The sequence below is a fragment of the Miniopterus natalensis genome, chromosome 3 (assembly GCF_054644295.1).
Source record: "Miniopterus natalensis isolate mMinNat1 chromosome 3, mMinNat1.hap1, whole genome shotgun sequence".
NCBI classification, from domain to species: domain Eukaryota; kingdom Metazoa; phylum Chordata; class Mammalia; order Chiroptera; family Miniopteridae; genus Miniopterus; species Miniopterus natalensis.
The window spans coordinates 67,581,891-67,609,189 of NC_142083.1; the positions used below are offsets into that span (position 1 = coordinate 67,581,891).

At 34.6% G+C, this 27,299-nt stretch overlaps 1 protein-coding gene across 2 annotated transcripts in view; it reads left to right on the forward strand.

Moving 5' to 3' along the window:
* The window catches only part of SRFBP1 (serum response factor binding protein 1), a 49,093-nt gene that overhangs the window by 9,920 nt on the left and 11,874 nt on the right, over window positions 1-27,299 (forward strand). Inside the window, exons 2-4 of one of the 2 annotated variants that reach the window (XM_016217802.2) lie at window positions 638-726; window positions 1,789-1,861; window positions 23,960-24,031. In XM_016217802.2, the coding sequence (XP_016073288.2) occupies window positions 638-726; window positions 1,789-1,861; window positions 23,960-24,031 (234 nt within the window). The remainder of the gene's footprint in view (window positions 1-637; window positions 727-1,788; window positions 1,862-23,959; window positions 24,032-27,299) is intronic. The other variant, XM_087815510.1, reaches the window with a different exon arrangement.

Consider the following 27,299-nt stretch of genomic DNA (forward strand, 5'->3'; position numbering starts at 1 on the left):
CTCTTGGCCAGTACTGTTTTTAGAATTCAGTATCGCTCTCGAATGGGATGATTTAAAGCATGTTTCTCTGGGGGGGGGGGGGGGGTGAGCACACACAATATGCCCTTATGTTTTTGGCATGTCTTTTAAAGTTATACCTCAAATAATTTATTGCTAAAAATAAATGCAAGGGGTACGCTATAAATAAGTAAATATAATCATGTTCATGCATTTGCTTTTGTTAATACACTGATTCAATAAATTAAATTTTTACTTTTATGGGCGAAGCTCTGTTTTAAGCCACAAGGATACAAAGATTAATATGATGGTCTCTGATCTTAGGGAACTCACAGTTTATTATGTTCCAAGCCCAACAAGATATAATAAGTGTAATATTAAAATACTAATCACTGGGAATGCTATTACTTTTTTAAAGATAACTTCTTTCTCTTAAGTCCTCAGACACGTTTTTAAAATGTTAATGTATTCCTTTATTCCTTCACCGTTAATGGAAAAAGTTTTATTTCATCCAACTCTGAATATAGTGCAACAAAGATTTGGTTCAAGTGGTAGACTTAGTCTATAATATTAACCCTCAAAATAAAGTATATTTCTTCTTGAATTAATAGCCTCTCTAATTTTGGCTTTATCTTCAAAGGTTGTGAAGATGAGAAAAGAAGTGAAGAGAATCCGCGTTTTGGTTATCCGAAAACTGGTCAGGAGCGTTGCCAGGCTGAAGTCAAAAAAGTCAGTTACTTAAAGTAATGGTCTTATTACTAATGAAGTGTCAAAAGTTGTTTTTACTCAGTTTTTACAGAATTTGAGGGTGAGACTTAGAGGAATAATTAAATATGTGACTCGTACAGCACTCTCTTAATATTTAGAGGGTCTGAGTGAGGGAAAATGTGCTGTGGCAGCATGTCCTTACGTAGTTGGGACTGCATTCGCTTAAAATACATGAGGAATTCTAGTGCTGTTTTTTCAAAAGTTTCCTTTTGGCCTTTTCAGAACGAAAGTCCTTTGGGATTATTTATGTATTTTATATTATTATAAGTTATTTTAAGATAGCGATATAGTTAGCAAATCTAGGAATACCTTCAATCAGTTATAAAGATTTTACATCACTTTTTTCCTTGAATTGCTAATTAATTTGACATCTTCAGTATCTTGTGGAAGTGTTTATCAAAACATTGCGTTCGATCTAATTTTTTGAAAAAATAGTGTTTTATATTTTCAGTGTCACTGGTATTAGAGAAAAAGTAAGTTATTTATATTTCTTATGCTTTATGCATGAATACTTGCAAAGTCTTCAAATGTGTTTTATTCCTGATTAATTTTTTGTGCTTTCTTTCATAAATGTTCAGAAGATGGTCTTCCTCTCTGATATAATCAGATATTTGACATCTTTATGTATTCTTTTAATTCCATAGAACAAGTTTCCATTCAATAAAATTATATCCAACCTTTAATTGTAGCTTATGGAACTTATATTAAATACAATGTGCTATTAACCAATTAATTAAAAAGTATTTTTTGGCCTTCCCATTAAGGAATTAGAAGGCAAACTGTTTATCAGTGGTAATAATTGTTAATATTATGCCAGGACAATGCTTATTTTTGCCAAAAACTTGGGTTTATCGATAGAATTGAGGTATGTGCTGGAAGTTGGGGAAAGCATTGCAGGATGAGATTGCTTGTTATTCAGAGATTTACTGTGCTTTTCTAAAAGAAATGAAGAGACTTTTCATTATGATATGAGTCTGTAATAAATGCTTTTCCTGGCTACATATTGTAATGTATTTTTTGCAGGGGTTCTGAAGAGGCAATGTTGAAAAACCAAAGGCGGGCACAACGATTGCTTGAAGAAATTCATGCCATGAAGGTACGGACTTGTGTGGGTTTGTGTATATGTGTGTTTCTGTGTCTTATCTCAGCCTGCATTTGGTGTGTGTTTTGTTACTTATTTGAGTATTATTACAAGTTTACCAAGACTTATTTTATGGGCCTGTTTGGTGAAGAATGTGGAACATTTAGAAAACTGTAATATGTTTAAGCTTGCATTTTCTTTTTCACTAAATTTGTTAAAGTACTTGACTAATTTGAGTAAAAACTCTGCCAAACTAAACTCATCTATGTTTAATAATGCTTCATGCCTAAGGTTTTTATTTTTACTGTAACTTTAGGCATGCAGTCTAAGTTAAGTTCAAGAATTAAAGTGTTCATGCTATTTGGTAATGTGGATGGGGATATTGGTGGTTGACATCATGCTTTGCTTATTGCCAACTCAATAAATTTTTGTGTGGTGGTGTCAGCATTTTATTCAGCTCTGTAGTAACTTGAAATAAAATTAGTGTTGGACCAAAATGATCCATATTTTTGTTTCTTTCAGCCAGACTCTTCACTGGCATAATTTTTAGGTCTTCTCACTGCTCTTACTTTGTGGAAACTTTCATTTACCAAATGACATACTATTAAATGTCTGGGAGACTTTTTTATTGCAGAACTTAAAAACAACATTTGGTACTAGCAATTATCTTAATTGCAGGGTCATTTTGCATGTATGTTTGACTATTACATTTTGGTATAACATCCAAGTTTTGAGATAGATAAAAGAATGATTGAATTCTCTAAAACTATTTTAATTGAGTCAGATTATCAAAGTTTTTCACCATTTTCCCCCCCTTTTAACAGGATGGTAAAGTATTACATAGGTCAAAGTTATTTTTCACAGTTTATCTGAGTAGAAGTAGATATAGGATATGATTTTTCTGTGGCATGAGGTGTTTTTATTTGTTTTATTTTGTTTTTGTTTTTTTGTGGGGTTATTTTTATTCACAGGATGCAAAATGTATGAAATCTGTTTGATTTATCTTTTCTAAAGTTTTAATCCCCCTTTTTGCCCCATCATTTAGTCAAAATACTCTATATTTGCCTCGTAATTGTCATTTGTGTCCCTTTGGATGGCACATCATTTAGGCTTTTTCATATACCTTTTTTCCTGTACAGATTTTTGTTTTGAGGATAACTCTAAGATAGGAAGTTATTGTATATCCCTTTGTGTCTTTCACTTTCTCTTAACCAAGGTCCTTACTAAATTATTACCTAAATTTTTCCCTGTAATTTCTTCTGAAAAGTCATTTTTGTAGTCCTCAATTATTCAGAGGCTTTGAGCTACTATGTAATTGCTGATTTCTATTTTTCCATGGAAAGGATGCATTATATATAATAGGCCTATGTGCAGTATATGAAGACTCTGAAAACAAAACATATTTATTAATCTTCAGAATACTTCCCTTCTGTAACTCAGTAATGCTTTTAATTTAAAGTTAATCAGAGAAAAGTTGTCCTATTTGATCTATATGTGAAACTTGTTTTCCTTTATTCTTAAACCTCATCAGGAATAACAAATCAAACTTGGTGATAAAAAGTTCATAGGTTTACAGCATTGTGTCACATCCATAGTTTTGTGTGTGTGTGTGCGCGTGCGTGTATGTGATTATATAACACCACTGTGGAACTGTTGCCTCATAGAAAGCTAAAATGCATAGCCTACATAGTCTTGGAATTCATAAAATTAATATTGTAAATATATGTGTGTGTGTGTGTGTGTGTTTGTGTATATATGTACATATATGTGCGTATGTGTATATTTTTCCTTGAATTCATGGCAGTGGTTAGGATGGTCTGAATTGGTTGCTGTGAATTCAGCTCTTTTTGTAATGCTTTTTAAAGGCTGGATTAAATTTAAATATAAAAACCAGAAAAAAAGAGGAAGACTGTGTTTGCTTTTCTTACATGTCAAATTTTATTCCTCATTTATGATATGGAATTCGTCTACTTTTCTACAAGAAACAAATATATAGAGCATTTTTAAGTGAAAGGTCGTTTGTAATTTCTTAAAGAACTGTTTATCATGTACATGGGAGTATCAAAGAAATAGTCACAAAACAGAAAACTCACAGTCTCAATTAAATCTGAAGAAAAACCTCTACTTATTCGTTTTCCCAGATGAATTTTTTCCTTGGCTCATATACCACTACATTTTTATAGTCTTGTTCATGACATACTGTCCTATACTTGCTTTCTATGATAATAGGGTATTTTGTTGCAAGATGACTTCCTCAAGGAGAAAACCTGAGATATTTTTAGAAATGGGAGTTTGTTTTTTCTGGCCAAGAAGAAAAAAGGGGGACCTGGTCTTTATGATACTATAAAGTCATAGGTTCCAATTTTATAGACTATAAATGTATGAATACCAACTCTGCTGCCTTTTCTCATAGTATTCCTACTTTTAACTCTGATACTGGCTTCTGAAACAGTTCCTTTTTCTTTGGAAATTAAATTAGCTGATCAGCTTTTACAGATCTCTAAGTTATATAGCTAGAGAAGAAGATAGTAAAATTAAGGCAGACAGTAAAATTAATCTAAATATGCAAGAAATCCCTTCCTCAAAAATAAAAGTAATGTAGTTAGCTTTTACTGAGTATTTATTATGTGCCAGGCAGTATATTTGTTAATTTTTTTGTATGAGGGCTTAAAATGAAATTTACCATAAAGTATAAGATGCCTTATTTATCCTGTGTTTTATATTCACTACCTTATAAGGAAGAATAGTTATTTTTACTATCTTACAAAATAGGAAACCAGGGCTTAGGGAAGTTAAGCAACTTACCTAAAGTTAAATTTTTGTTGGGCTTCATAACTGATTAAAAATCTAATGGCCACTTTACTGCACTGCTTCAGTAAAACCAGGACTTCTGAAATATACCTGTACTTTATTTGTAAACTAATACAAAGAACTATATTATCAAATCATACTACGTAGAGATATTACGTAGAATCCACCTTTACTGATCTTTCAAGGGCACATGCAATCAGAAGGCACAGGCTAAGCAAAGAGAGATCTGGGACTCTGCATGAACCCACTGGTCCTTCCTTTCTACATCAGACATGGACTTTCTGGCCCAGAGTAGATGACATATCTAAATAGGAAGTCTACTTATTACCTCATAGCAGAGAGAATTTAGATTTTGAAAGTTTTCCATTGTGTACCTCCCAGTTTTGTAGCTTACATAATCTCCAGTGTGCCAGGCCTTAGAAATCCTTAGATTCTGGATTTGTTTACTGTAAACTTCCTAAAAGCATTCTCAGATAAAGACTTTCCTTCTAACAAAAATCATTAGCCTGTTTACCTGGATGACCAGTTATCAGCAAATTAGCAAGTAGATTAAACTCCTTCACCTACTTGTCCTTGAGTTTCCTCCTGGTAAAGAAGTGATTGCCCAGGACAGCTGTTTAATTTTTTTTTTCATTTATCTTTATTGTTGAAAGAATTACAGATGTTCCCTTTTTCCCCCCCATTGATTCCCCCCCCCTCACAACCTCCCCTCCCCAGGCCTTCACCACACTATTGTCTGTGTCCATGGGTTATGCATATATGCATGTAAATACTTTGGTTAATCTCTCCCCATCCAGTTCTTCTCTCTCTGGTTTGTAATAGTGTTCCTTTGGCTTTTCCCCCTCTTATTTGTATTTTCCTCCAATGTTTTGGAAACTATTTTAAACACAGAGAAAAATTAAAATACTATAATATAGTAATAATACATTATATCACATCTAGTTTGTCCCTTTACTGCTGATGCTGAGTTCCAATCACTTGGTTTAGATGTTGTCTGCCGTACTTCTCCATTTTCCTGTTTGCAATTATTAAGTAATCTGTGAGATGATAATTTTGAGACTCTAAATATCCTGTGTCTTTCACCCAGTGACTGATGCTCTGTGACTTAATCAGTTAATTGTGTCTGTTTTTCTGCTGGAATTTTTTATTTATCTGGTAAGATTTTAAGTCACTGAGAGGCTCTCCCCTCCCCCCCAACATTATTGAAGATAGTGCTAATAGCCGTTTTTGCCTGTGGAGTGTGAGTTCTTGACTTCGTGCAGGAAAGATTTCACTGCAGGATTCCAGGTGATTTTGAGAATATATTTATTAAAGCTGAGGACAGTGAAAAGGAAGGGCTTAGGATAGAAGAAGCAACAGGAGAGAAACTCGGCAGGGCTGCTTTGGCTCTCTAGAAACATGGGAAAGAAGTGAGCCAAGGCAGGGCTACTGTCAGCTCACTGGAGAATCTGGTAACTGGAGGCCTTGGGAACAGGTTGAAGGGGTTAGCCCAGGATATGCAGCCGCTGCTATATTGCTCCCCTGGTTGCAAATCTCATAGGGTTCCTTAAAGTTTAGGAGATACAAGCCTGTGGAGGAAGAAAAAGGGGAAGAGAAAGATGTGAATGTGCTTCTGGGAGGGAGAAGCACACAAATTTTGAAAATCTTAATGTGTGTTGCTATTTAATTTTTTACAATAAATTTTCAGTCATGTTAATCTTTTTAATGTATATTTCTGGAGTATTATAATGTAGTTGAATCTGAAAATGAGAGAAAAGTTTGTATAGCAGTTAGGCACAAACTTGTGCTTTGTGAATATTGTGAGAGGGGTGAATGATACTGTTAATCCCCAAAGATGGTAACAGAATAGATACTAATAGTCTAAAAATTGAATAAAGCTGTTTTAGTACTTGACAGAATAAATTTTCAGCTATGTGACTATAGTTATGAACTGGGTTAATTGTTTGCAACAGTCTTAAGAGCAGTTGGAACAGAGTAGTGTTCTTCTTTAGATGCATTTGTCTACTTTTTTGTTAGAAAATATAAAATCTTTTTATCTAACACTGCTGCTGCACATAGGCCAGAAGAAGAAAAACAAACAAAAACGTGGAATGAGTATGAATTGAAAACTACAAAACTGGGTTCTAAGTCTTAGAACTCAGGTATAATTAAGGTTATAAACTTTGACCTCTGTAGGCTTTAGTTTCTTCATCCATAAAATGAAGATGATTGAGAAGATTTTTTTTTTAAAGTCATTTGCCCCCATATCCTATTCTTTAATCTCAATTAGCTTGGAGTTTACTACCTTTGCTACCTTGCTCTTTCAATCATGAGCAAAAGTGTAGGCTTTTTAGCTTCATAGTGAAATAGTATTTTTGTTTTGAAGTAGTCTAATTGGAGTTTATATTTTAATTACAAAGCAGTGGTTGACATGTTTTTACATATTATAATAATATTTATACCACTTAAATACTAATTTACTAAATCAGCAATTTCTTATTCATTTTATGTCTTTGATAGGGTAATGACCTTTCTAAATGTTTACCCTTGAAACATCTAACCTTTTATGGTGGTGATGATTTTCTTTAGATATGATAATCTTCTTTGCTTCAATACTTAATAAAGGGACAAAGGTTTTGGTATTTAAAAAATAATATGTAATGAAACTTTCTAAAAATTTTTGTAGGTCTGTGTTTCTTCACAAAGTCACCCAGATTGATCGTTTGCTCTTACTGGCCCCAGAGGGAAAGTTGCTTTCGTCTTTCCCCTTTCAGGCCAGTCCCATTACTGTGCCCTGTCCCTTTCTTTCCCTCCTTTATTACCTATGCCTTATTTCACTTAGAGCTTCAAACTGCCCCAGTCTGGATGTTCTTCAGCTAATAAACTTGTGTAGTTTATGCCTTACCACCCATCATCATCCTTTAGCTGCCTCCCAGTGCCTTCCTTTCCCCTTTTTATTAGAATAGCATCTTTACCTCTAATAGCATAACTACTGTGAACTTGACCTCCTCACTTGCCATTCCCTCAGCAGTCCGCTCAGTTTATCTGCCTGTTTAATCAGTTTCCTTGAATAAGAGTGACTGACCCTTATATGCTGGTGTTCTCCCTGAGTTCTTTCTTTATTTTCTCACTTTATACTCTCTAACATGGCTCCTTCCATTCTGGACACTATAATCTCTCTCTGATGCAAATTTTTCCTGTAAGATCTTATATTCAGCTCTACTTAGTGTTTTTAGATGCACCCAAAACCCCACATTGTACATGGTTCACTGAGCTAAGTTAAAAAGTGTGGTTAAGGTGTGGGGTTTCTTATGTAGCCTAAGGGCAAGCACTGAATTTTAACCTCAGCAGGGATGAGAATCAGGACCTGGAGATCTGTCAGAAACTCTTCTGTTTGTGTGTTTCTTTCCCATCCCCTTTCCCTCCATTTTGTGCTTCATCTCTGCTTTTCCTCATCTTCCCCCTACCCTGTCCACTCTGCTCTCTCTCACTCCCCTTCTCTTTGACTCTCCAAACAGCTTTCATTCCTTAGGTATTTCAGGCTCATCATACAGTTGCAACCTTAGCTTCAGAATTCTCCTGCCTTCTCTTCATGGACAGAACCCACACTCACTCAAGTTCTTGGGCCGTCTTGGGTTAGATGACCATCACTATTCTAAGTCTAGTCAGCTGTGGCATTGAGGTAAGAAGGGACAGGGTGATGTGTTGTAAAGTAAAGAAGATGGATAAGCAGATACTCCGAAAGATGTCAGTATCTGAATGTAGATTCTAACATTTTGTTCCTCACCACCCACAATCTAGTCAGGTGTTATTCTCTTCTGTTCCTGACGTTGGTTTTAACACTATCATTCATCTAGTTTCCTAAGCCAGAAGTCTAAGAATTGTTTTGAATTCCCTTCTCCCTTAGCTACTTTCTATTCCCCTATCTTGTCTTTCACCAAGATCTATTATTTTTATGTTCTAAATATGCAACCACTTCTTAGTTCAGGTTCTTATTATTTCTCACTTGGACTTCCTGCCTCAGGTATCACCCCACTTCACATCACATTCTGCACTGTAATCGGTGACCTTCCTAAAATGCAGATTTGATCAAGATTCTGTCCTGTATGGTATCTAAGGCCCTTTGTGATATGTACTGTAGCTACCTGTTTTCTCCAACTATAACATCTACCTATCCCATACTTTTTGTACAAGCTATACTGAACCCCCAAAACATCAATCTATTTTATGCCTACTTGCCTTAGGCTTTTTACACATAGCACATCTCTCCCGCCTGAATAAAGACTTGCTCTTTACTTCAGCAACTTTACTTCAGCTCTTATGTTACTTGCTCTTGGAAACTTTCCCTGAAACCACCACTCTGACCCCAAAATAATCATTTTCCACAATTTGATACAGCCCCTTTATCTTCATACATTTCTACTATTATATTGTATGAGTCTGTTTCATGCCATTCCTACTACTCACAGAGACCTTTTTAAGAAAATAGATTGTTTTACCCAGCTCTTTGTCCCAACACCTGGTAATGTGTTAGGTATATAGTGAATGATACTACCTGGCTAGCTGACTGAGTGACATTAAATGCAAAATTTCTTACTTTTATTGACATATACAGAATTTGAGGTTGCTTTCAGTCTCAGTAGATAAGTAGAATATTACTGAACTATTACTAAGAAGAATCTCTAACCAGAGTTGTTTTTGTTTCCTGTTGCTTTTAATGTTAAGTGTCAGAAATAGAAGAATGGATAGGCTGTTCATTTTATAGTCACCTTTGGTCAGTTCTCTAAGGCTATTTAACTTCTAATTCCAATTTTTAAAAGGAACAGCTTTTACTGCTTCTTAAGGCAGAACAAGATCTGCCCTGATTTAATATCCTTTTGTACTCAGCTTGTGACATTAAAAATGATAAACAGGAAGTCATAGTGGTGCTTTGAAAGATCATTATAGTATATACTGCTCTCCTCACACACATGAAACAGTATTTAGAAACAGATCATCATGTTGGAATTCCAGTTTGCTTCCTGCCATGTGGTTTCTACAACTTTAAGCCAGTATTTTGAATAAGTCCTCTAACCTTTAGCAATGTTGCATTTTCAATGTGTAGGGGTTGTGATTTTCACTTTAAGCTGTGTTGATATAAAGATGTTATATCAAATCAATGGTAGACTTAAAATGTTTTTATATTTCAAATAAGAGCAGTTGTGGCGAATAAAAATGGTACGCTCACCCTGTTTTTTAACCTGCTTACTTCTATTTGAAAACAAAGGAAAAATTATAGATCCTTGTTGACAAAAGTGATGAAAATGCTATTACCATTTACTGAGTCATTATACACACCTAATTTTAAAATAAAAAACTGATTTTGGAATTGCTTCAGTTTAGATAAGCCTACTTCAGAGGCTACTGAGTGTGTAAACAGGATTTAGTGGTAGGAAGTAAGAAAGGATTATCACATGAGGTCAAAAATGTTTTTTATTTCTTTTTGTTTTATTTTGATTTGTGTTTTTTTTTAAGTTTTGTAATTCTGCAAATTTGAACTTACAACCTTGGCAGCATGTTCCTTCCTACTAATTGTGCAAGTATCCAAAGCCCTTTTCAACTGCTAATTCAAAAAATTTGGACAACCAATACTACTATCATAATGTTAGTATGAAATAATGTGGTGATTGAGAAAAGAGGCAAATATTACAACATAGTTTGTTTGAAACACACAATGGGAGACATAGAGTCCTGGAGAAAAGCAGCAAATAAGAGGAATAAATAACTGGTGTAGAAAATGGGCTTTTTGTTTTTATTCAACTGGGATGTCACCTGTTTAATTTTGGATTAAACAGAGACACATTATTTTTAAACATTTATACTCATGCCCAGCCCATGTGGCTCAGTTGGTTGAGTGTTGGCCCATGCACCAGGAGGTCAGCGGTTCTATTCCTAGTCAGGGCACATGCCTGGGTTTTGGGCTTGATCTCTAGTAAGTGGTGTGCAAGGGGCAGCCAGTCGATGTTTCTCTCTCATCGATGTTTCTATCTCTCCCTCTCCTTTCCTCTCTCTGAAATCAATTAAAATAAATAAATAAATAAACATTTATACTCATTAACATTCCCACATATTTTACATTGTTAGATTTCTATTGTAATGGAAACCATGTATTTTTCTTTTACTGTATGTTAGAATAACTGATGTTAGTATTTTGCTACTCAAAGTATTAATATTTTGTGACAAGAGAAACTCAATCATGTTCTATTTTTTCCCTTAAATATGAAGAAGTTTATTCTGTTTTCTGTATCTGCTGCTAAATTATAAAAATGATTCTTTAGCAATTTACAATGAAAATGTATTCTTTGCTTATATTCTCGCCTTCTGTATAAAAACTAACCAAACCCTTTAAAAGGTATATTAAGGTAAGAAGGTAAGGACAGAAATCTTCACTTTTTTAATTCCTAATTTTTGGTAAAGCTCAATATATTAAAATAGAACTTGTAGTTTTTGGTTGTTGTTAATAATGCTGTTCTTCACAATCTAAGATAGCATGCTAGCTTATTAATGATCATATATCTTCTTAAGAAGCATAAAATTTGCAACCAGAAGAGAAAAACAAATACTACAAATGAAAAAAAGACCAGGAATTCCAAGAATAGCTATTACAAATTCCAGTTATATGTTCAGGTTAGTTAAATAAATTTTAATTTAGGACCTACTATGTATGTAGCTGAATAGATTTCTGCTGGCAGGGAACATACTGTTCTATGGGAAATAAGCATATGAGTCTCTCTGTGATCTTTACTATACCAGTAGTATAATCAGAGTTTCAGGAATCTAGAGAAGGGGTTAATTAATTTAACTACTTGTAGGAGTTAGGGAAGACCTTACAAATGGGGGGCACTGGGTTGGAACTTGAAGAATAAATATGATTCTGCTTTGGAAAGAGCAGTCTAGTAAATAGAGCACACCAAGAAGAAAGCAACCAGTCTGAGAGTACTTGGTGTGACTTGGAAGGACTGCTCAATACTGTTTCTTTTACAATATTTAGCATGTTGAACTATACTTATTTCTTTGTATGCCTCCTTTTTTGAGGATAGAATGTTGTCTTTTTATCTCCAGTGCTTAGTGTACTAATTGGCATAAAGCAGACATTTAGCAAGTATTTCTTCAGTAAATCAGTGTCATGGCTGGACTATGGAATGAATAGAGGACCAAAAGGTTGAAGATAGTAGCTTAATTGTAGATGAGATTACAATTTAAGGCCTTTTAGGAAATGTAGATAATCAAAGGTTTTTGAGTAATCATATGTATTTTCTAGCAAGATAAATTTGAAGCAGAGTGGAGGATGGATTAGAGGGAAAAGAAATTAGAGGAGAGGTAACTAATTAGGAAGCAATGACTGACTTATTTTTTTCATGCACTAAGGAGACATTTATTAAGCCTATCTTTATGGAAAGTAAAATGTGATGTAATTCATTGTTCCTGCTCTGCAAAAATATTATACTATCAGAGAAAGGAGCTGGTATGTACAATTTTAAAAACGGGCTAAGTTATGATGGGTGCTTTGAAAATTTTAAAAGAGTAAGAGATGCTTCTAGCTAATAATCAGGGAAGGTTTCCTGGAAAAGGTGACAGTTAAATAAAAAATATTAATGTTACTGATTTACCAAATTGATATGATTTTCTTCATAGTCTTTAAGTGAATCCCATTTAGATAGCAAGGATACTGTTTTATGCAACAGCTTCACATCCCAGACTTATATGTTATTTATAGCAGTAGGAAGCTCAACTTCAGATGTAAGAGCACTGCTAATAAACAGTTAAATAATAATTTTAGTTATTAATTACTGAGCACCTACTCTGTGCCAGGCTCTTGGCCACAGCATACATATACAGGAGTAAGCAAAAGTAGGTTTACAGTTCACATGGAAAATAATACAATAATAAAAAATAATATAAGAATAAACTGTTTTCTGTACTCACAGCTGTAAACCTACTTTTGCTAACCCCTGTATTATCTGTAATCTTCATAGTATCTCTTCAAGGCTTCTATTTAACCCCATTTTATAATGTGGAAACTGAGGATTTACAAATTAATTGCTTAGCCCAAAGTTATACTACTAATATATGGAAAAGCCAGGATTCAGTACAAATCTGTCTGAATCAGTAGCCTATATTCTTAACACTCTACAAACCTAACCTCTCTTACTGTAAATATTAAGTGCACAATTTTATCAAGAATAGTTATGTATTATAAAGAAATGTGCTTTTGCATTATAATTTTAATGCTCACTATTAATTGAAAAGTGAAAATAATAATGAAATGATTTATCATCATTGCCTCTTGGGGGCAAAATTGGATTTGTTTATAATTTGACATAATTAGAATAGCTGGGTCTTTCTAAAGATAGAATACCTGGTTATCCATAAATGATTTTGTGTGTGCATTTAACATTTAGAAATAATGTTAAATATCAAATTAATCAATTCCCTAGGTACCATTAATTAGTAGCAATGATTATGTTTCTGAACATTTTCATTCCTTGCTAAATTTGGCACAGTATTTTAAACAAATTTGCATGTAACACTATTTAGTGTTAATTGATATAGGTTCTTTAAGCTATTAACACATGGAGATATACTCAATGGGCAAAAACTAAGTGTTTCTCTTAAAAACAGGAATAAGGGTTGTCTGCTTTCACCATTCTTATTCAATGTAGTACTGGTGTCCTAGCCACAGTGATAAGACAAGAAGAAAAAAGAAAAGACATCCAATTGGAAAGGAGGACGTAAAACTGTCATTATTCACATATGGCATGATATTGTACATAGAAAACCCTAATGATACAACCAAAAACTACTAGATTTAATAAATGAATTCGCCAGTGTAGCAAGATACAAAATTAATATCCAGAAATCGATGGCACTTTTATACAACAATAATGAACTCTCAGAAAGAGAAACTAAAAAAAAAAAAAAAAAAAAAAAAAAATCCCATTTACCATAGCAACAACAAAAATAAGAGACCTAGGAATAAACTTAAGCAAGGAGGTAAAAGACCTGTACTCAGAAAACTATAGGACATTGAAAAAGAAATACAGGAAGATATAAATAAGTGGAAGCATATACTGTGTTCCTGGATTGGAAGAATTAACATCATTAAAGTGTTCATACTACCCAAAGCAATCTATAGATTCAACACAGTCCCTATTAAAATTCCATCAGTATATTTCAAAGATCTAGAACAGATATTCCAAAAATTTATATGGCACCAAAAAGACTCTGAATAGCCGCAGCAATCTTGAGAAAGAAAAACAAAGTTGGAGGGATCACAATACCAGATATTGAACTACTCCAAAGCCATTGTAATCAAAACAGCGTGGTACTGGCACAACAATAGGCATATAGATCAATGGAACAGAACAGAGAACCCAGTAAACGACCTACGCCAATATGGTCAATTAATATTTGACAAAGGAGGCAAGAGCATGCAATGGAGTAAAGATAGTCTCTTCAGTAAATGGACAGGTACGTGCAAAAAAAACGAAACTAGACCGCCAACTTTCACCATGCACAAGAATAACCTTAAAATGGATAAAAGACTTAAATGTAAGTTAATGAAACCATAAGAATCCTAGAAGATGCCTGGCCAGCATGGATCAGCAGTTGAGCATCAACCCATGATCCAGGAGATCGAGATTCAATTCCCAATCAGGGCACATGCCTGGGTTGCAGGCTCGATCTTCAGCAGGGGGCATGCAGGAGGCAGCCAATCAATGATATGACACTGTCTCATCATTGATGTTTCTATCTCCATCTCTCTCCCCCTCTTCCTTCCTCCCCCTGAAATAAATCAATAAAATATATTTTTAAAAAATCAGAAGAAAACATAGGCAGTAAACTCTCAGACATCTCATGTAGCAGGATTCCTGCCTATACATCTCCTAGGGCAAGGGAAACAAAGGAAAAAAATAAACAAATGGGACTACATAAAACTAAAAAGTTTCTGCAGAGCAAAAGAAACCAACCACAAAATGAGAAGGGAACCCACTGTATGGGAGAACATATTTACCAATAATAGATCTGATAAGGGATTAATTTCAAAATATATAAATAACTCATACAACTCTGCAAAAGGAAGACAAACAATCCAATTTAAAAATGGGCATGCCTGGCAGGCATGGCTCAGTGGTTGAGCGTCGACCCATGAACCTGGAGATCATGGTTCGGTTCCTGGTCAGGGCACAAGCCCGCGTTGCAGGGTATGCAGGAGGCGGCCAATCGATGATTCTCTCTCATCATTGATGTTTCTGTTTCTCCATCCCTCTCCCTTCCTTTCTTTGAAATCTAAAAAAAAAAAAAATGTGCATAAGACCTGAGTAGACACTTTTCCAAAGAGGACATACAGATGGCCAAGAAACAGGTGAAAAAATGCTCAAAGTCACTAATCATCAGAGAGATGCAAATTAAAACTACAATGAGATATCACCTCACACCTGCCAGAATGGCTACCGTCAACAAATCAACAAACAACAAATGGTGGTGAGGTTGTAGGGAAAAGGGAAGCCTAGTACACTGCTGGTGGAATTGCAGACTGGTGCAGCCACTATGAAAACAATATGGAGATTCCTCAAAAAATTAAAAATAGAATTGTTGTTTTACCCAGCGATCCCACTTCTTGGGAATATATATCCTAAGAATCCCAAAACAGCAATCAAAGAGTATATCCACCCCTATGTTCATAGCAGGGTTATTTACAATAGCTAAGAACTGGAAACAGCCCAAATGCCTATCAGTAGGTGAGTAGATACAAAGGCTGTGGTACATTTATAGGATGGAATACTATGCAGCTGTAAAAAAAAAAAAAAAAAAAAAAGGATCTCTTACCCTTTGAGACAGCATGTATATGAGATAAGCCAGTAACCCAGGACAAGTGGAATAGGGAAACAGATAGCTGAACAAACCAGTAGAGCAATTTACAGCAAATATGGAAGGTCATCTCCCTAGAAATAACATCTAGGCCTCAGTTGTATTTCAGCTCCAGACTCAGAAAAGCAGCAAAACCAGGTGGGGGACACCAGGACTAGTTGCAATGACTAAGGACGCCCTGCCCTGACACTTACCAATCAGTGAAGACCATAACTCTGAAGCAGCACACCTAGAAAACTGGTGAATATTCTACTGAAACCCTCCCCTGAGACCTCTGCTAAGATTCCTGCCTACAAGAAAGAAAATCCTCAAGACAAAGGACCCAGCATGTACTCTCCCTCTGGGGAGTAGCCCTCGTCATTCCCTTTCTCTTCTTCCCCCACAGGCATGCATCTCCTAAACTCTAAGGGACCCCAGGAGGCTTGCAACCAGGGGAGCAATGGGCAGTGGCAGCTTATCCCAGGCTAATTCTCTGAACCTGTCCCCAAGGTCGCCTTTTCCCTGACTTCCCAGAGGCTAAGACAGCCCATCCTAGGCTTTCCTGTTGTTTCTTCTGTACTAAGCCCTGTCTTATTTTACTGTCCCCAGCTTTAATAAACGTTCCCTCGTAGTCACCTGGACTCGTGCTGTGAAATTTTTCCTACACAAAGTCAAAAACCCACACACTACCTGCGGGCCCTAGGCAGACCTGCTCAGAGCTAAGTCCCCTTTCTGGTAACAGATGGACTTGGAGAGTATTATGCTAAGCAAAATAAACCAGTTAGAAAGAGACAAAGAATATGTGATCTCACTAATATGTGGAATCTAATGAACAAAGTAAATAAATGGACGAACAAATAGGTCCAGGCACATGGAAGCATGAAACATACTGGCAGATCTCAAAGGGAGAAGGGGTGTGTGGGAAGAGATTAACCAAAGAATTTATATGCATATATGTACAACCCATGGACACAGACAGTAGAGTGGTGAAAGCCTGGGGTGGAGCAGGAGCCTGGTGGAGGGGGAATGGAGGATAACTGTAATACCCTCAACAATAAAAATAAGTTTAAAAAAAGAAACAAGTATAGATTTTATTATTATATATCTCCTTAACAAAGGCTACTAGAAACTTGAAGTTCTAAAGAAAATACTTTGAAGGACTTAGAACTGTAATAACAAATAGTTTGACTTCCTTGAAGCTTTGTCCTCCATGTTTTTCAGTTTAAAACCACTGTCTTTTACCATTTTCCTAAATCCTTTTCAGCACATCCCTATATCTTAGTTATAATTCCACTATTATAGGGAAAGACTGCCTCAGTCACCTAATATAATTTTCCTAAGGCCTTTTAATGAATTTCCTAGGTAATTTACTGAAGGGGAAAAAATGTTCTATGGGCTTATGTAATTGTTTATTAAGTTTGAGGTGTGTGTTTTGTTTTTTCTTTAACTCTGTGGTGTTGAGCAAGGAAAACTAAACTTGCAAATAAATGTATATAAATTTAGGATTAAAAAATAAATGTATAAGGCTGTGATTTTTGTCACCTTTTTATTTGATATACTGAATAATAAAAAAATAACTGTAGAGCTCTCACCTCCTCTAATTATTTTACTCCTAGCATATTATTGAGAAGACAAAAATAAAGTAGTTTTAAGTATTTTATTTACTCTATATATTCTTCACAAAATTATGCACTTTTAAACAAATGTTTAGATTCCATTTCAAAAATAGTAAATTTTTCTCCCGAAGGCCAGGCTTTTGTTAGAAGAGAGTCTCTAAAATGAAATAAATCTGTGTACTCTGACTTATTCCTTAGAATTGCAGAAGTGCTTTCTAAGTAGAACCTTTAGGCTGATGTAATTGCTGCATCTCATTTTCTCTGCTTGCCGCCTTGAACATTCAGAAGTGGGTAACTTCATGTTCCAAGAACAGTTTAGATGTTTTTATTTGGCATTAAAAATGTGATCATGTTTAGTTACTTGCATTAAACTCTTTTTGTCCTATTTTCTAAAAGGTATTTCTACTGAGAGATAGGACTATCTAATGCCAAGATGGTTTTGCAGCTTCATTTGACTAAATTATTTGATAATGTTTATGCTTAGTTAATATTTACTTTTAAATGTAATGCAGATCTTTGGACTATTGAATTTTACAAGTTGTTTTTTAGCTTTTGCTCACTGAAATTATAATTATTTTCACATTAGTGACTGTTTTCATATCTTGATGAAAATAATTTATAGTTGAAAGATGCATTGCAGTTTAGTTTTTAGAATATGAAGATTCAGTTTTAAACATGAAAGTCAACTTGGAACTAAAGTGAGACAGTACTATTTGTAGACATTTAGTAATTCTTTAACTGGCTGCCAGCAAAACCTGAAACTAGTAAAATTTCCTCATAGTAAACCTATTTTGTTTTATATATTACTCTTTTGTTCATGAACCTAAGTTAGCTTCCCATTGTCTACCAGATGGGGTCTGATTCCTCATGGGTATTAAAAGCTATTTCATCAGTTGGTTCCTCTTATCCTGACCAACTTTATCTCTCATCCTCATTTTTATCTACATAATACAGTTAACTTTATGTCCTCTACACATACTTTGTACATTCCTGTTTTTAAGTTTCTCTAGCTTTCTCTGATAACAGGGCATTCCCCATCACCTCACACATATCTTACAAAGCCAGAATGAATCATTGTCAAAGCCTTTATCATCCTCTAAACAGTGCTTTTGTTGTGGGAGGCAGGGGTAGGTGCATGAGGATTCATACCTGTTGACAAATATCATGTGGGTGGGAGGTTTGTGCAAATTGAGAAAGGACTCCCCCCCCTCCCCCAGTATTTGGGATATCTTTTTATTACTCCCACTATTGAGAACTATAGCACTAAACAGAAACTACCCTGCCTATTTCCTCTTCATACATACGTATAATACTTAGGTAATCAGTTTTTAGTTTTTATTTATTTTAATTTTAAAATTTTATTTTTGTTTAAAATATTACAGATGTTCCTTTTTCTTCCTAATGACCTGTTCCACCCCGTCCCCTCCCCCTCCCCAGCCCCTCTCCCCGCCATTGTCCTTGTCCTTGCATTGTGCATATATGCATATAAATTCTTCGGTTGCTCTTTCCTCCTCTACCCACCTGCCCTCCTCCATCCCTCTGACATTCGTCGGTCTGATCTATGCTTCCATGTCATTGAATCTATTCTGTTTATCAGTTTTTAATAGTCTACTATATTGAATCTTCCTTTGTGTTATGATGTAAGGTCATTTGCATGTTATATACTCTACTCTTTTTGGTTATTTGTCTTTTTATATAGTTCCTGGTGTCCTGCCTTGTAGAAGGCGATCAAGTAACATATTTCACATATTAATATGCACAACTATTATAAATAGATTTTTAAAGAGATTTTAGCACCAAACTGTTAAATTTTGCTAATCAAAGTGAAGATACATTTCTATCAATTGTTTGTGAATTTTTTAGTCTCTTTTTTCTTATTCACCATTTAATAATAATGCTTGAGACTGTTACTTAGTTTTCACTTCAGGTTTAAGAATTTGAATTTTAAATACAGTTGACTCACAGGCGTTAGGGGCTCCATCACCCTACTCAGTCAAAAGGTCTATGTATAACTTTTAGCCCACCCAAAAACTTAACTACAGATGTTCCTCAGGATTGGTTCCAGCACCCCTCACTCCCCCCATGGATACCAAAATCTGTGGATGCTGAAGTTTGTTATATAAAATGCCATAGAGAGTACATATACTTGGCCTTCTGCATTTGTGTATTCCAAGCTGTGGATCGATTTTGATCCATGGTTGGTTGAATCTGTGAATGTAAAACCCTATATCTATTGAAAAAAATTGCTTATAGGTGAACCTGCACAGTTCAAACCCGTGTTGTTCAAGGGTCAACTGTAATGAATTTTTTGATGTGAAATTAACAATGTGTTGATGACTTTTAAGATGTAGAAGAGTATAATTATAAAAGTAAAGAAGAATAAAGCCACTTCTATAATTTCCTGAAAATTTTAACAAGCTGAGTTGATAACTGTTTTTGTACTACTAATATGCAGTATCGTTCTTAGCATAGTGCTGTTTTAATAATTTTAAAAAGGATTTTGAGTCTCTGTAGTCTTTTACTCCATGTAACTGGCACAGATGGAGTATTACTTAAGAAAGTAATTGCCTTCAATACCATTTTGAAAAGTTATGCCAAAACTATTCAATACTGAGAAATCCTGAACAGAGGTCTTTTGGAGATCTATACCCCCTAATCTATCATCATTGTCCATGTTACATTGTAACTTTAGACCAGAAGCTTTGCCAGAAAAGTTACATACTTGTATCATGTCATCTCAGAGCCATCCTCATGATCAAAGCACTTTGTTTCAGCTCAACAAAAATATATTAGGTCTGCACTTTATCATATACTCTGCTAGTTTATAGAAATATAGAAATTAATGATGTTTTACTTGAGAAGCGTAGAGTCTAATGAGTGAGATAGACATGTGAACAGAGAATTTCAATACAGTGTATAAAACACCCGTAGATGTATTGGAAGAAGGCCACTTAATACTACTTTGAGGATTCATGGAAGGCTTTGTGTAGAATGAAGCTGACCCTTAAAAGGTGACTATAACTTCACAAGTTGTAGGATGGGAGACTTAAATTTATAGTGCTTTATTATTTTTATTTTAGAAAAGTTGTAAAGGAATTACTTATAGAATTAAGAAATATAAAAAATTTTTTAGATTATTTTACTAGTTTTCCCTACATGAAGTTCTGTATTAAGTTTGATAGTGATTTGGATTTATATTTCAACATGACAAGATTAAAGATTGTTGGGGGGGTTTTGTTTTTAACTTAGACAATTAAAAATAATAAACTTTAATGAAAGACATAGTTATTAAATGTACTCTCTATTATAGTTCCTGAACAGGGGCAGTGTTTACTGGCAGGTCTAGCTTATCCTATACCCAGTATTGAGATAACTGAGATATTCATTTAACAATTTGTAATACCTAACAAGTAAAAACAACTTCATTATCCATTCTTTCAACAAGTAGTTTTTGAGCATTTACCAAATGCCATGAACTTTTCTAGGCACTTAAGATACACCTGAGAAACAAAAGATGACAAAGTGTTCTCATCTTTTGTATTTTGGGGGTGAATTGGGGAAGACAACATAGTAAGTAGTTATTTAATATGTTAGTAGGTGACACGCTGTGGAAAATTAAAGCAGAGTAGTAAAGATGAAGAGTGATGATGTGAAGTAGTCAGTTTAATATGAGTGCAGAAGACAGTTTGGGGCTAGAGATAAGAGACTTGGGAGTTGTTAACTTGTACATGATATTTAAAATCATGAGACTAGATGAAATCACTAAGGTAGTATTAGATAGTGGTGCGTGCAGAGTACCCAGGACAGAATCCGGGTCCACTCTTAAGCTGGAAAGAAGAGGAAGAACTAGCAACAGAGGCTAAGAAATAAAAACCAAGTAAGGGTCCTGAAAGTCATACAAAGAAAGCATATCAAAGAGAAGGAGGAATTAACTTATGAAAAGGTATGATAGGCCAAGGAAGGGAAGAGTCAGATGCTGCTGCTATGTTGAGCCAAGAGGAGGACTGAGACCTGTTCACTAGATTTAGCAACATGGAAATTGGTGACTTTTTATTTTTATTTTTTACAATAATAGCATTGGTTGAGTAATTGGAGCAGAAGCCTGCTTGAAGTGGTTTTAAGAGAAAATAAAGAGCATTTGGAGATATGAGGAATTGACAAGTGTTATAATTAGGGTGACTATATGACCACGTATTCCTGCGGCTCTCTTGGTATTCACAATTTGTGTCCCAGCATAATTTTTAATAGTGCCTCATTTCATTCTCAAATGGATCCTCATCAGAGTAATGAATTATGTGGTCATTGTCATTATTCTTTTATCACAGCCAAATTTTCCCAATGGTATCCCTTCAAAGGTAGTTTATGTGACTTTTTGAGAAAACCATTAGTCCTTCCTTTTCTGTTATAACAAAATATTGCAGGGCTTATACTTTTCCTGCCTTAGATCTTTTGTCAGCCATTTTTTTCTAAGAAGTTCTGTCTCATTTTAGTGGTATCTAGCAAGCAAGAGTTGAAATTTGGATAGATTTTGATGGGGGTTTGGGGGTGTATGAAGTGGGAAAGGTAGGTGTCCAATTAGAGAAAGACATTTCACAGATAAAAAATTTTAAAGCATACAGTTTACCAAAGATACTGAGGTGGGAGAATAGAAAATTTATTCAGGGGATTCTATGTAAAACTGAATGGATGGCACATGAAACCCTAGAAGAAGTGCATTATAATAATAGAGCAGCAGAAGGAAAGATGCATTGAGGCCAGGTAATGAAAGGATTTGAACTTCAGGCCGAAGGTCTTTGATTTCGTTCTTTATTTAGGACAGTGACATATAATGGGCTTTGGAGTTACTGGTCCTGATGGGAGGAAAACTAGGTAGGCTATTGTAATCCACACAATCCGTAGTGGAGTCCTGAGCCTATGGGTAGGATAATGGTAATTCAAAGGAGGGGAACAAATTCAATAGACACCACAGCAGAGAAAGCAAAAGGGGGATGGGAGCATAACAGAAGCATGACGAAGGCCTGCAGAGTCAGATGTCTGAGCTGTCTAACCTGAGCAGCAAAGGCTGGAGATGCCATTAACTGCAATGGAGAACACAGGAATAGGTGAAGGAGGAAGACAAAGATACATTTTTTTTGGAAAAATTCCTTGGCAGTATGATGACAGAGTATAACCTATTGAAGTTCCATCTGGTAGAAGTGTATTTAAGAAACAGTAGAACAGGATTTAGGAAATAAGGTTTTTATTGTCACTGAAGGAAAACCATAATAAGATTCCCATCTGTGGAAAAGCATGAAGATTTGGATGTCCATAGCTCTCTCACAAGCTATTTCAGATTTTTTATTTCAAAGAAATGCATTTCTTGCCTCATTTTTAAATAGACCCCCCCCCCCCCCCCCCAAATCTCCAAGAATCCAGACTTTTCTTGGCACCTTGTAATTCTTTGTATTGGGAATTAACCCCTCATAATCATAACATCATTATTTCAGTTTAATCACATTTTGGAAAATACAAACAAGTTATATATTTTATTAAGTTAAAAGCCCAGCCTTAATAAGAGCCTCTTGGAATTTAAAATGTCTACATGGTTATTGTCTTCAAGTTATTTTTTGTCTGTGTACAGTGTTCTGCCCCATAGCCTGATATAAAATAGTTTGGTTGCAAACATACTTTACCCCACTCAACCAGAGACAACATCACTGGTAATATAGTTATGAGTCAGTGTACAGTAGTCTTCCTTTATCCATAGTTTCTCTTTCCGAGGTTTCTGTCACCCACAGTCAGTTGTGGTCTGAAAATATTAAGTGGAAAATTCCAGAAATAAACAATTCGTAAGTTTTAAATTGTGCGCCATTATGAGTATTGTGGTGAAATCCTACATTGTCCTGCTGTGTCCCACCCAGGATATGAATCACCTTTGTCCAGCATATCCACATGTATATGCTACCCCTCCTGTTAGTCAGTAGCCATCTGTGTTACCAGATCGACTGTCATGGTATCAGTGCTTGTGTTTAAGTAACCCCTATTTTATTAATATGGCCCCAAAGTGCAAGATTAGTGATGCTGGCAATTTGGGCATGCCAAAGAGAAGTTGTAGTGTGATTCCTTTAAGCTAAAAGGTAAGTACAGTAAGGTATTTGAGAGAGAGACCATATTCACATAACTTTTATTACAGTATAGTGTTCTAATTGTTCTGTTTTATCCTTGTTGTTCTCTAATTGTTATTGCTAATCTCTTTTGTTGTGCCTTATTTATAAATTAACCTTTACCATAAGTATGTATGTATAGGAAAAAATATAGTGTATATGTAGGATTTGGCACTATCCAGTTTTAGGCATTCACTAGGGGATCATTCAGTTGGAACATATCTTCATTTTTAAATTAAATTAAGATTCCTTAAGAATTAAAATTAGGTATTTCTCAATAAATCTCTACATTTCTCTATAAATTGATGAATTGCCAATGTTCTTTAATGTCATTAAAATAAGTAAAAATGTATTTAAATTTAAGAATTCTTAAAGTAACATTTTGAATTATTTCAGTCTTATTTTTATTAAGGAAATGTTTTTATCCTGGAGATTTTATGGCACATTGAATGTTCTGGCTTTTATAGAATCTTAATATAATTGTTTTAGGGAGATTAACTTTTAAAATTCATTTTGCTGTGGCTTTTGTATAGCATGATCATTTCTTATTATGTGTGACAGGAGTTATTCTGTTCTGAAAGTTAAGAATTTAACTCATAATAATAATGACAGTTTAAAATTAGACTCATAACTAAAATTATTTTGTGGGGTTTTTTTTGTGTTTTTTTTTACAGGAATTGAAACCTGATATAGTAACTAAATCTGCTCTTGGTGATGATATCAATTTTGAAAAAATCTGCAAAAAGGTATATCTGCAATAGATTGTATTTCTTTTAGGAAGAGTTTCTTAGTTATAATTATGACTTTTTTCCTTGATAAGAAAACTATTAAGAAGCCAAGTATTATTAGTATATAATGAATTTTCCCCACTTGAACTCCAGTATTGCCTTAAAAAATATATTTTATGGTAATTCATGAATTTTGTTTTGAAGATCTTTAAAGGTATGTTGAACTACATATGATATTTATGTGTTACATAACAGTTTGTCAATCTTGCTAATTCAAATGAGAATGGTTATTTTTATTCTTTCCAAATAATTTCCACGAGTCTTTCACTTAACCCCTGCATTCACCCTGTGAACAATTGTTTTTAATCCCCTTTTATGAATGAGAAAAACTGAAAGAATGAAGTAGGTAATTAAGGCTATGTCACTGTTATGTGGCACAGATAGGACTTTTACCTAGATCTTCTGCCCCTTGGATTTGCCACTCCTGCTTCTTCCTTACTATTAGCCTTCTTATATTTCCACCCACTTTGCTAATGCCTATAAGAGAGTTCTACCTGAGAACAGATTTGGGGTTGATTGATTTTTCTATATTGCATTTCTGTTTTCACTTTCATTGACTTTTGCTCTACCCTGTATTATTTGTTTCTTGCATTTGTATTTACTGTGCTCTTTTTCTAGTTTCTTAATGTAGTACTGATTTTAGACCTTTTCTAATGTAAGCAATTAATGCTATAAATTTCCCTCTAAGCACTACTTTAGCTACATCTCATATATTTAATGTTTTATTTTCTTTTTCTTCTTTTTCTTCTTTTTGTTAATCCTCACCCAAGGGTATTTTTTCCATTGATTTTTAGAGGGAGTGGAAGGGAGGGAGGGTAAGAGAGGGTTAGAGAGAGAGAGACATCCATGTGATACACATCGATTGGTTGCCTCCCGCACACACCCTGAACAGGGCCAGGGATAGAACCTGCAACCCAGGTACTTGGCCTTAATCAGGAATCGAACCTGGGACCATTCAGTGCTAAGACTGATGCTCTAACCACTGCTCAGCCAGGGTGTGATGTTGTATTTTTATTTTATTTGAGTTCAAAATGTTTTAAATTTCCCTTGAAACTTTATCTTTGACCCATGGTTTAATTAGAAGCATATTTAATTTCCGAGCAACTAAGGGATTTTTCCAGGTATGTTTTTGTTACTATTTCTTTATGATACATGAGCATACTTTTTATGATTTTTATTCTTTTAACTTTATTATTTGTGTTATGATCCAGGGTATGGCTTATCTTGGTGACTATTTTATGTGCTCTTGAAAACAATATGTATTCTTTTGGGATCAGTGTTCTATAAATATCATTAGGTCAAATTGGTTGAGGGTGTTGTTCAGGTGATTTATATCTTTACTGATTTTCTGCCTGCTTCTTTTATTGAATACTGAAAGAGGTATGTTGAAATCGCCAACTATACATGCCAGTTTGCCTATTCCAACCTTAAGGAAAATTATACTCTTAGTCTACATTTATGTAGACTAGCACTGACTTCTCTAAAATTAATTAATGCTAGACATGTTAAGTGTTAATGCATTTTATTGTAAGAAGGCCAGAATAGAAAATGGTTTTGTTTGTTTGAGGGGCGTAAGGATTTGTTGTTGCCATCATTGTTCTTGTCAGAGAAGTAACACCAAAGTCATGAGCATGATTTTACATTAGCCTCTTTATTTTATACTACTCTGATTTTACAGTAAATATTATTTCATAGGCTTTGTTCATAAAAGAGCAGGAAAAAACTTAGTTTTGTTATAGTTTTAAGCTTTTGGTGTGGTCTGTATCTCACACAAAATAATGACACCTTAAATAGAATAGTGGTAATGGTATAAAAATATGGCAGAATATATTTTTGTTTTCTCTTGAGTGTTTTAAAAAATATAATGTAAGATTTTTACCAGAATACATTTTTGAAATTTTTAGTTGCTAAGTTCTAAAACTATTTCATTAATGTTTAATTTGTGGTGAGAGTAAAAAGCAATTTATTTTTAGTTCCTTAATAATATTATGTTTTCATCTAAACTCTAACAGTAACACTTGGCAATATTTATTACTTAACTTGAACTTGGAAATATCCAAAATAAAATACCATGTGTCTGTCTGTTGTTGTTTTTTTAACTTCTCAGCCAGATTGTTTTCACTTTGTAAGGTTATTATTAGTTAATGTATGTGTAATATATGTAAAATCAGTTTTTTAGGGTATTGTCTGTCTTCCATTTACAGCTCTTTGTTCAGTCTTCCAGTGTTTGAAATATTATTTAAATTGAAAATGGGGAAACAAATGTCTATATTAGCTTATCATTATTTTGAAATAGTAAATGCATTTGTATATGACTAGATTTGTGGTGATGAAATTTATAATAGTAATTCAGATAGAAAGTTTAGTATCTGTCTGACTGAAATGTTGTCAAGTGAAACCTGTTTACATTTGTGCCCTTTTGTACCTTCCTTCAACAAGAGGAAGGGAGGGAGGTGGAGAAGGAGGAAGGTAAGACAGTTCTGTTTCGTCCGAGTTCTTGAGGGGTCCCGTGAGAGAATTAAAACCAAGGGAAACTGCCCTGCTTAAGAATCATTTAGGATTCCTCCTAAGCTGTTGGATTTCAGTGTTTTTTACTGTTTTATTTCATTTGTGATATTCTTTTATTGGATTCAGTTTCTTCATTTAAAAGTCTGTTAATAAATTAAACCTCTAAAACAAAAATGAGGCCAGTGGCAGATGTCTGGGAGGGAAGACTGCTATTTAGTTTGCTATAGGAAGGGGGCTCAATGGAAGATGACCAAATAGGAAATAAGTCTGTTACGTAGAGCTCTGCACATTTGAAGTTATGTGGCCATCAGAATAGAGCAGAACAAACTAATTTGTGTAATGTCTTACAGGTTGCACAGTTCTTCCTTATGTATTCTTATCTCATTTGATCTTAAAACAGTGTAAAACAGTCATCTCATATAGAAAGTATTCGTGTCTGTGTGTGTAGTAATAATAGTAGTGTCTTTATTTTTCAAATAAAGGGAAGAGGGCAGTAAGGTTAAGTAGCCAATTAATATGTATAACGATGGGAGTCTAAAGCTAGAGAGTTTAGAGACTGGAATGCTGACATTTCCAGACAGCTGTTGCCAGAATTTCAGGAGCGTCTCAATTCAAAACATCTGTTGCATGCATAGCAATTGGCTAGGCACTGTGGAAGATATGAAAGGAATAGAGGACAGTATTTTTTTTTATTGTTAACACTATTACAGATGTCCTC